Source organism: Malus sylvestris, chromosome 5, assembly GCF_916048215.2.
Source record: "Malus sylvestris chromosome 5, drMalSylv7.2, whole genome shotgun sequence".
NCBI classification, from domain to species: domain Eukaryota; kingdom Viridiplantae; phylum Streptophyta; class Magnoliopsida; order Rosales; family Rosaceae; genus Malus; species Malus sylvestris.
The window spans coordinates 32,506,420-32,517,942 of NC_062264.1; the positions used below are offsets into that span (position 1 = coordinate 32,506,420).

The 11,523-nt window shown below is 37.0% G+C and overlaps 1 protein-coding gene across 1 annotated transcript; it reads left to right on the plus strand.

Moving 5' to 3' along the window:
- The first annotated feature begins 3,274 nt into the window (after positions 1 to 3,274).
- On the plus strand, positions 3,275 to 5,419 carry LOC126622094 (flavanone 3-dioxygenase 2-like). Its single transcript, XM_050290753.1, has 4 exons — positions 3,275 to 3,647; positions 3,715 to 3,965; positions 4,436 to 4,757; positions 4,965 to 5,419. The coding sequence occupies exons 1-4, from the start codon at positions 3,453 to 3,455 to the stop codon at positions 5,211 to 5,213; spliced, it is 1,017 nt and encodes a 338-aa protein (XP_050146710.1). The 5' UTR covers positions 3,275 to 3,452; the 3' UTR covers positions 5,214 to 5,419.
- The last annotated feature ends 6,104 nt before the right edge of the window (positions 5,420 to 11,523 follow it).

The following is an 11,523-nucleotide window of genomic DNA, read 5'->3' on the forward strand; positions in this document are numbered from 1 at the left end:
CTCTTTGCTATTATATAAGATATTAGGTATCCCTTCCCAACAGGTATTAGGAAGTTAAGAAACTGCCTGCATAATCCAAATTCAAATTGAAGAGATAAGTATGAAAATTTGAATTTGGCTTATCCAAATACCTGTTGGGTCTTATACCAACTGACCTATATAAAATATTATTTGCACCAAATTACTATTAATATGAAGATTATAATATCAAGTATCTTGACAATATATACACTAACGATATATATATATGTGACAATTTGCATACAAACTCCAACAACCCCGACCGGAATTGAAGCATGCTGGCCGTCATGTGAGGGTGACGTAGCCATGTGCATAGTGCGGAACCAATAAAGATAAGAGTTATACGATAAATAAAAACCGAAAGTTACTAAAGTGCAAAAAATAACCGGAAGTGCTAAGAGTGAAATACAAGTGTAAATACACCTAATCAGAGCGTAGAAAGTCTCGGTGCAGTCTAGTAGGACAAGTACTAGTCATACAATACCATAAGTTGTTCTACAATTATTTTAATATGTCAGAACCGCCTGAATCCTTGTACGTCACCAACAGCAACCTACCTAAAACCTGGAAGGACGCAAAACAGAAAACGTGAGTGGGCAAAAACAAATGTTTTACAAAACCATTTCATTTCTCAACAGTTCTAACCCCTCGCCGTAAAACATGTATAATTTTTCCCAGAAATAGAATATAAGCATATGCATAAATGTATATATAATTATCTCAATTCAAATCATGCCTCACATAATCATATTCATAAGCATGCCATGCCAAGATATAAACAGAATAAGTAATTTAGGTGAGAATAAATACATGGAAGATGACATATTAGCCGGTACCTCTACATAAGTCTGTACGGCTAAATTCATAGGTCATTAGTCAATCTAGCCAGAGTCACTATTATGACCTATACGGCACTACACTGCACATAAGTCAGAACCACTAAAAGGTCTGTACGACAAGACTGGGTGTAATATAATTATGCTCAATACCACGCTCTTATGATAGCTGGACGATAAGTTGCTAGTCACCTACGAGTCGAAACCACCGATGATAGTCTGTACGACAAGACTGTGCACCTAAATTGGATCCAATATGAGCATATGGTGCATGAGGTGACATTATAATAACAGACTTGTACCATATCTTAGGCTAATTATTAAGACCCTAGGTGCAGGTTTATAAGCTCAATACTTCTCAAATAATTATAACCGTTAATCACATTCAAAATTCATAACTCACCTGGGCTTACCTGAGCGTCCCCAGCACCACAATTATATATTATGCATCATATACTAATTCATATACAAAATATAATTTATATGCATGGCAGTCAAGGCATACTTTCATTTAAACGCATTTTTTGGAAAAATATCAAGTACATAAGTATATACTGAAAACCAAAAGCTCACTCACTGGTATGTCGAAGGGTCGTAGCCCCCGAGTCACCCTTGACTACGCTCGTCCTCGGGATAAGCCTCCCCTATATGCGAAATAACTATAAAAATGTTATTTAAAGCTCATAGACAAAACTAGCTAATAATTTCTCATACAATGCTCAAATGGGGTGTTTGAATATACCAACGTGATCTACGCAACCTCACGAACATCTCCATATTTTTAAAATAATTTTCCGACCACCCATGTGCGGCCACGTGCCGGCGAGTGCACGGCAATACGCGCGGCCACGCGTAGGGAACCCTAACGGAAACCCTAACTGCCATTAGGAATATTCTGTTAAATAGTAACAGAATTCGTTAGTTTTACCTGACGACGTCGGAATATTTCGTCAACTTTGACGGAATATTTTATCTTCTTCTCCGGCTAGCCTCGCCGGTCGCCGCTTGCCAGAAACTGAATTTTTTTCTAAACCTTTATATCTCAGTCGATTTTCATCCAAATTCCATGAAACTAGAACCAAAATGATCCTTATCTAAAGCTCCCTAGAAGCTTAAAACTTCTTAAAAACCCTGCAATATTTAGTGCATGAAATATGGGGTTATGGTTTCTCGGGTTTTTGAGGGTTTCAAGATCTAAAAATGGTACGAATGGACTCAGGAGCTTGTAGGGAACAAGAATATTACCTTTTGAACGTCGATCCGTGCGTGAAAGCTTGGGTTCGAAGTTCATCTGCATAGGGAGAAAGGAGAGAGAGTGAGTCTGAGGAAGAGAGAGCACGGGAGAGAAGAGAGAGAGAGAGAGAGTTTGTGTGTGTGTGTGGTCCACGTGGGTCACCAACCAACCAAGGAATACACTTTAAGTCCTAAGTGTTCCAAAACTTAGGAAAATTTAGAATTTGTCCAAAAATTAAGAAAAAACACAAGTTTGGACCACCTCTAACATGCCTAATACACACCACAACACTCACGTCCAAGGGTAAAATAGTCAATTCACATCATCGATAATTTATTTCGGGACGGGCTGTGACACATAAATTATAACATTATAATTAATTATAGTATGGTTATAAATTTTCTATTTTAATAAATTAAATATATTATTAAATATAAAAATATTATTAATTATTAAATAAATAATATAATTATTGGGAAAAACTTATAATTTCTTTCAAACTTAATATTATATGATTGTTGAATGTTAATGCATAATGAAGATTTATAATTAAATTTATTGCACATGTGGCATAATCTTATTGAGTGTTAAGATCACATATGTTTTAGGAGGCGGCCTATAAAGTTTCAGAGAGAAGAGAGTTTACAAGTCAAAGTAGAACGAATTTTGAGTTTCAGGGAGTAAAGCATGCGCGCTGACTTTTGAGTTATACGGGTCAAGGTGAGATCAAAATGTAGTTCCAGAGGCATAGCTAAAAATAAGCCTTAACTATATATGGGGTTTCCTTATTTTTTTTTTTCCAAGCATAGAATCGTCTTTTAAAGGATGAAGTGAAAGTGAATTAAAACCTTAAGGGGATGTTAGTGTTATTTTTCAAACATGAGGGATTTTGTGAAAATACGATAAACCTCATGGGGTCTTAGTGTTATTAACTCTTCATTAAACTCATAACATGAGATTAATTAATGAGTCATCATGCGTTATTTCTTATAGCACAAATTAAATAGAGTCCCTACATGGGTATAATAGTCACATATTTTATTTTAGAAGTTTACATTTCAAAATTCAAATTGTGCACTCCTGATAATAGTATTTTTCTCCTATATATAAAAATTACTCCTATATATAAAAATTATGGAGTGCACAGTTAGAGTTTGGAGTGACAATGACTTGAAGAGAAAAACCCTACACCAAGCAGGTCAATCCAACAATTCCTATATTTTATTTCACTTTTGTCCCGTAGGTAACCATGCCAACTGCCAAGGCCGGCACTATCTTTATTCCAACTCTGATAGAACAAAGTCCACTTTATATGTGCACTAGTTTTACCTTTCATTGTGAGGCTAGATACGATTTGAGAAATGGAGAAGCTTGTTTCAAACTGGTACAACAAGCGAACCTTGCCCGAGAATTACATATTCCCACCAGACGCAAGACCCGGGAAGCTTGCTACCGCTCCTTCGTGCGACAACATTCCAGTGATTGATCTGGGCGGTGATCAAACCTGTATAATTCAGCAAATACTCAAGGCTAGCCACGAATATGGGTTTTTTCAGGTAACTTATTGGGACTTCAAACTAAATACTCTTCCTTGATCATCAACTAATGCTATTTATAAAGCAGGTTATCAACCATGGAATATCAGAAAGCTTGTTGAAGGACACAATGGGTGTGTTCAAGGAGTTCTTTGAGTTGCCTGCAGAGGACAAGGCAGCTGTCTACTCTGAGGACCCAAAAAAAATATGTAGACTCTTTACCAGCAGTGGAAATTATGATTGGGAAGATGTTCATCTTTGGCGTGATAACCTACGACACCCTTGTCTTCCTTTAGAGGAGAGCATGAAGCATTGGCCTCAACAGCCAAGTACTTATCGGTAAGTAATTAAGATCGATCTACCAAATTAAGATATATAGAGCTTGTATTAGCTAAAAGTGATTTTTGAGATTTTTGACAGCCAAAAGTGCTTCTGACACGTGTTAGAAAATGTCAGGGAAACGATTTCTCACATGCCTCTTTTCTCCTCTTACACATCCATTTTCATATATGTCTATTAACTCTCCTTGATTTATTCAATTTGACAGTTAGAATCAAGGGTGTGTAAAGAGAGAAAAGAGGTGTGTGGAAATCATTCTCCAAAACTTAAAAACTCTTTTTACATAAGCCCCAGGAAGCACTTCCAATGATTTTTAATAAAAATGGCTACATCTTTATGAGCAGACGTTCTACCTACATAAAAGATCTTATAGATTCATGTTTTGAAATCTCCCTTTGTTTTTGTTACATATATATGTATGATATGCTTCTGTATCTTCAAGGATTAATTAGTGATGTTATGTATTTCAGAGAGCTTGTTGGGACATGTTCCTCACAAGTGAGGAAACTGGCTCTGAACATTTTGGAGCTAATCAGTGAAGGACTTGGGCTTGGAACTGGGTATTTTAGAGATGAACTTTTGAAAAATATGTTACTCTTTGTTAATCATTACCCGCCTTGCTCAGACCCAAGTTTGACATTAGGTGTATCTAAGCACTGTGATCCAAACCTCATAACCATTTTACATCAAGAAGAACACGTAAATGGACTTCAAGTTTTCAAAGACGGGGAATGGATTTGTGTGAAGCCTCTTTCTGATGCACTTGTGATTAACATAGGCTATCAGTTACAGGTACATCAGTAGATTCAGTACCCTTCTTTACGCTGAAGATTATTTCGCTGGTATTATTGATTCTGTATTACCATCTATACTTGACTACATAGCGCTGTCAATATCATGTCGAAATAGGGGCCTGATAGTAGTTCCATAAATATGTTCATCAACCTTCTCTTAATTACCATATGACAAACTATTTTTTTTATGGTATGGGGGATGTAGATAATCAGTAATGGGAAGCTGAAAAGTGCTGAACATCGGGCAGTGACGAGTTCAAGTAATGCCCGGACATCTGCTGCATTTTTCATCACACCTTCAGACGATTGCATTGTAGAACCTGCTGGAGATCTTATTAATGCAAGCAATCCACAACTCTTTAGATCCTTTCGATACAAAGAGTTCATTATGAACTATCTTACGAAGCAGGGCAAAACTGAAGTTGTACTAGAACCCTTTAAGCTCCATGCTTAGTTAATTATGAAGCTGTGACTGGGGAAAACACAAATTTATTTGGGTGGCAATGGTCTCAAATTTATTTGGGTGGATTAATAAATATTGTAAAATTTGTTAAATAGAGTACTTTTTATTGGAAGTACTACATATGTACTAGTATTTGTGTTCAACCATTGCGAATTATGATTGACATTAATTAATCATTAAGTTATTTAGAGTTTGAATTCTTCCTTTGATCATCAAGTTACCATTGTTCAAATACTTCTTTGAGTTGTCTGCATGCAGAAGAACGCTTACCAAATTGGTCTCAACAGCCAATTAGATATCGGTAAGAAGGAGCCGCCGGGCAGTACCATGGCACAGTACCACGACAACTAATTGAATACCAACATATACAAGAGTTTCTCTTGGATCTATAGATATGTCAAACCCATCACATAAAACAAGAAGTAAAATCTTTATTCAAAACTGTTATCAGTTCCTCTTACATAAGTACCCATAACAAACAAGCAAAAAGAAATATTATTTCATAAAAGTAACATATAACGAATCAAACTCCTAAGTTCTAAATAATCTCAACTTGAAACTTTATCCTTCTCTTGGTAGCCCTAATATTACTTCTTTAACTCAATTTGCTCCTTCATTGAACCTTTTATTCACATCACGTTGTGGAGCTCTCTTAAGATCAACTCTATTATTGGGAGGTCGGTACTTTTTTGGTGCTGGCGGGCATGACACGTCTTGTGGGCGTATGAATTTGCTTCCTTTAGTTGTTGGAGTTGTTGAGCCTACTTCAGACATCTTGATAATTAAAATCGACTCAAGCTACACTTTCGCACCAAACAAACACCAGGCAAATTGAAGCACACTGTATTATATTCTCCGTAGGCTAACCATTCATGCTTGACCTGAATGTTAGATTCAGGTAGTTTTTCTCTTATCTTTAGTTTTTGTGTTTTTTTTATTTTTTTGTTTAAGCTCAGGCTTGAAGTAACATTCATTGTTATGTTCTGCTAGTGACAATAATTGCTGAAATTTTTTAGATTGACGGGCCTAGGAGGGCCCACTATAACGACATCAATACTGTCTCCAACTTTACCACCTACCCAATCCATCAGGTGTGAGGTTTTATCACAGAATGTCTCGGTATTGGTTAGAGTAGGATAATCGTATTTAAAACCACTCTTGTTGACTTCCCCAACCGATATGGGATTGCCAACATGCCCCCTCACGTGAAACCCCATTTAGTGGTTCACACGTAGATCCACACATCGGCAATTGAAACTCAGAGGTCGGCTCCAATGGAGTCCAAACTTGTTTTCAATCTTTTTCAGGAAGGGACTCTTAAGAACTTAGAGACCGACTCTAATCTAAGAGTCCAAGCTTGTTTCCAAGCCTACACTTCCTGGTGACAATCCTTTGGCTTGCACGGGCTAATAACCATGGGTTCTGATACCATGTTGAAATTTTTAGATCAAAGGATCCGGGGGGCTCACTCTAACGACATCGATACTGTGCTCAACTCACCACTTGCCCAATCCGTTAAGTGTGGGGTTTTACTACAAAAGACCTCGGTATTAGTTAGAGTATGGTAATCATATTTAAAGCCAGTTCAAGTTGAAGTGTTGTTGTTCTGCATTGTCGGTATCATTATTGGATCTGTTTGAATTGGATGTCAATTAAGTTCAGTTTAGTGGGTAAGAGTTGGGTTTCGAATGAACTAAATGTGTGATCTAGATAGGGAGTACTTGGTGCTGCCTCATATTCTGCGTGTATAGATGCTTATTACATTTTCTGAGACCTCACTGATTGGGAATTTATCTTTGTTGATTAACAGAAATTTGACCAAGAGGTGTGCCAAAAACTTGTCTTTCTGGATTTCCGTAATTGGGATATAGGGTTAGTGCTTGTGTTTCTAGACCATGCGAATGGGGAGTGTACGCTTTTCCGTAACTCGGAGAGGGAGGGAAATCAACATGCAGAGTTGCTACGATGGTCTAGTCCAGACCCAAGTACCCACCCAGGGACATTCCGGAAGAAGTTTGTTATAAATGTTGTGAAATCAGGGTATAAGAATTTGGATAGAGTATGGCCATTGTTTTCTTGCACCATGGGAAAAATATGTGTTGTATGTGCAAGTGTGTGAGAGAGAGAGTCGGGGAGAGAGAAATCTGACTGAAAGTATCAAGATTTTATTTGATTATGAAACCTAATGTGCTAATACTTGCTCTTAATGATTTTTTGTAAGAATATCCGAGGCATTGTGGCTTGGTGGAAATCTTTAGGTGGCTTGGCCGTATGTGATATATGACTCCACTTTAATTCTGTGGATTTTTCCGGAAAGAAACAACTAAGGGAGGGTACGCTCTTGAACTCGTTCTGATTTGCTATGACTTCGTTTGCGTTTATGCTTTTTCAGGATGAATGCTACTATCTATATTTTTCACCACAAGGTGAATGCAGAAGACACAGCTTGAAATCTTCATGTGCTCATTTATATTGAACTACGAAAAACTTATTATTCTGGTTACAGAAAAGTTTTAAAGTTTCACAATTTGAGGGATACGTGATGACTTCATTTGGATGGTTATGGCAATTTAAATTTATGACTTAAATGGCACAGGTTCTACCAGAACATAACGCAACGATGTTTTAGTTTACTTTTTCTATTTGATTGATTGTGGTTCACACAAGCGAAAATCTTGTTTATCTTTCTTAAGTAATATATTAAAAATGTTGAGAAATGCATGGTTTTATGGGACTATCAGTAGTTTAGTACAAGTAATTCTCTTATGGGATTACATTCTTTTATGTTCACTATTGTGTATGCTTATTGATGTCTTTTTGGACGCATGCATCTGCCCCTAGTTTATGTCCTTTGAATTTCTTCCTCGTTGTTATTTATTTGATCTTTGAATGATAATTTTACTTTTTGCTTATGTTGCTTCCACATAATAGTTGAAGTGTTGCTGTCTACTGCATTTCAGATATGACATGGCTTCAAACCGTTGGCGTAAGAAGTCACGTATACCAAGACAGGTCCCATGCGACTCAGCATTTGGATTTGTTGTATTGAATGGAGAGTCGCATGTAATAACCCTTTTGAAGGCAGCTGAATCAGCAGAAATCCGAAGGTCGCAACTGCATAAGAGAGCGGGAACACTTTATATCCAAATCTACCATCCTAAGAAGAATACATTGAGATCTCTCATAACAAAGTCACCTTTCCATTACAGCTTGGATTTCAATACTGCAGTTATGGGCACCATTCGCTTGTGAATCTCGATTCTTATTGCTTGTACTTGTGTTGTGTTGTGTTGATAATTGTACCGATTGATGTGCAGCGCTGTCTATATTGGTTCATCGGGGTCATTGCTGCTAGCATATTTGTATAGTCTTGAATGTACAGCTAGCAGACCGATACAAATACCCCACCTGTTAGTAAAACGGTAATTAGACAAGGTTGAATACATTTGAGTTTCATATATTGTATCAGTTCCTTTTCCAGAGAACAGATAATTATGTGTGTGTGTGTGTGTGTGTGTGTGTAATTAAGTCCTGTTGAATAGCTTTGTTGCTTGTGCACCAATCAATCTTTCCCCTTTTCGTGTTACATCTATAGTTGATCTGTTTATTATGATTTCCAAGTCCGGTTTCTGGGTTTGTAGCTTCATCGAGTATTTACTCTGCCGTACTTATGATACTTTACAACCAAGGACAGAATCAGACTCTCATTTCCCCCTCACTTTTGAGAACAGTAAAATGGCTCGTGTTAGGAACTCTAGTCGTTTTCCCATCAAATGAAGTCTTTTCGGAAATTTAAAAAAAAAAAAAAAAAAAAAAAAAAGAAATTCGTGTAACAAGTGAAGTCTTTTCGGAAGTTCCGATCAACTAAAAGAAAGGTGTAAAAGTGAAGCGTGGGCAAAAGTTGAGACCAAAATGCAGAAATTCCAAGTAAAGAAACGTTTCCACCAAGTTTGTAATACATGACGGAGCAACTAGTGCGGCTAAAGAAGAACTAACTGGCCGTGAAGAATGGGGTATAAGTCCAGACTTAAACCAGATACAGCGTTAAACCGCAACATGTATCGCAAGTTTCACTTTTACACATCTATGACTTCAAACCTGAGATATAGTAGATTCAAAGTCCTAACATACAACCGTAAGTCAACCCAAAATATTTTATTAACATTTTGGCCAAAAGTTCGGGAGAAAAAAGAGGGAATCTTCTTTCTTGCCAGAGATACATCCCTTTTTATTAGTCGCACTAATCATGTGACATATAAACATAAAAAGATATATCTCTACAACATTCATCATGTGTAAACGTAAGGAGATATCTCTGTTGTAGGTCTCAAAGTGAAGGCGTTGCAAGGTCCATAGTAAGTGCAAAGACGCATATACTGTGGGTCTGATTTTGATTTCTTTGTCCCCCAAAATGCATGCCAATAATATAATGAAAAATTATTTGTAAGACTCGTGCTAATACATGTAAGGAGAGATTCAAACTTAAGAAATTTGAAAATTTTGCTTTGAATACTACTATCATAGATCAAACTCATTTTTTCTGTTATGAGTCCTGACCCATTCAAATTTTAATGCTGTCCACAATAGAAAAAGAGCACATTGGTGCTTATAAATACCCATATATCTAACCCTCCACATAACACATCCTTCATATTTTTAAGCTAGCTATCTTTGTTTAATATCCATAAATATAAGATCAATAGATCACCATGAGGTTTCTTAATGTTTTATTCACAGTTACAACAGTTGTATTTCTCATGAGCATGAACTTGCATGAGGCTAGTGCAGGCAGGGTGTTGCATGATGAGAAAGAAAACTTGATGACGATGGGCAACTACATCGTGTTGGAGTCGAAGCAGAGGGCCGACCATCCTCCTCCTGGTGGATCTAATCCGAAGGTCCCTGCTATGTCGAATGATCTTGACAGTTCAACGATCAACCAAAGGAACTTTGCAGGCCACACAACTACTCCGCCTTCTCCACATGATGTATACCCCCATAATGCCGTGGCTACAGATCATAAATCATTTAGTTGATTAACAATATCTACAGAAATCCCAACCTAATACGATGCATCAATGTGATGGAAAATACACGAATAAGTAGAGGGGAAAAACCTAGTTTAATTTTTCACATTTATTTTCATTATACCTTTCTTTTATCTGTGTTTCTTCTTGAATAAAAAAAATAGCGAATTCTCATGCAACTATCTTATTTCTTCTTTATGCAGTATGAGTGTTGAGACTGTATGAGAATTTTTTTTTTTTTTTTTGGTGGGAATAAGACGTTAGTTTAAAATACTCCATTTGAAAGTCAACATAAGCATTCGGAACAAAAGCATCGTCAAAAGATGCGCTGCCCGAACACTATCATGGGGCAAAACAAAGAAATAAACAAAAACACATACAAGTGTTTACAATCATATCGTGGAAATGTCAAGTTACACTTGATACACTGCTGCAGTGATCCTCGGTAAAAAACCACCACATGAGAGAAATACACCTATCCATCTTTAGACTCATCCGGATTAGGAAAATACAGCTATCTATCTTTACAAATGAGACGAGAAAACAAGTATAGCGCAAGCTTTAGACTCATCCGGATTAGGAAAAGGAACCTGAGACCTCTTCAATCCTATCTATCTTCCAGTGTAGCTTCTTGAAGGATCATAAAAAATGTAATGCTTTGCCGACCTCTCATCTGCATCCCACTGAAATCCGATGGAGTCCACCATCACAACCATTTTAACTTTCCGGCGTCCGCCATAGGCAAATAACGAGATTCATAACACTCGTTTAATGTTTATTGTGAAAAGGCAAATGTTTGTGCAGGTATAGAATTGTTCGTGACAACCCAAAATAACCTTGGTGCAACGACATTTCGCATGATCTGGGTAGAGCAGAAGGCGGTGATCAAACCTATGTAATTCAGAAGATACTTAAGGCTAGCCAGGAATTTGGGTTTTAAATTTTTTCAGGTAAATTATTAAGAAGTCAAATTAAATACTATTCCTTGATCAAGTAACCTTTGCTTCAAATTTTCAATACTATGTTATGTGTCGTGCAATTAATGTTTTTTTTGAGAAACTTTAGGCAACGAAATATTTTTTACGGGCAAAGTAATCTTAGTCGGGAAAAGCTTGCGCGCCAAGGGGGAAAATTGGCACATATTATGCCACATTTTGCGTGACGAAAATTTGTTTGTCGACTGACGCATTCGCATGCATCTTCAATTCCTTCGATGAATTTTGCAGTCTGCGAAATTAACTTCAACAATTCAACCGTCAATGTAGTTGATAGGT

What these genes read in the sequence shown, in the direction of transcription:
- LOC126622094 (XM_050290753.1), top strand. Translation starts at nt 3,453, where the DNA reads ATGGAGAAGCTTGTTTCAAACTGGTACAACAAGCGAACCTTGCCCGAG. An exon ending in ACGAATATGGGTTTTTTCAG is followed by an intron (nt 3,648 to 3,714) that starts GTAACTTATTGG and finishes TTTATAAAGCAG; the next exon opens with GTTATCAACCATGGAATATC. An exon ending in CAACAGCCAAGTACTTATCG is followed by an intron (nt 3,966 to 4,435) that starts GTAAGTAATTAA and finishes TATGTATTTCAG; the next exon opens with AGAGCTTGTTGGGACATGTT.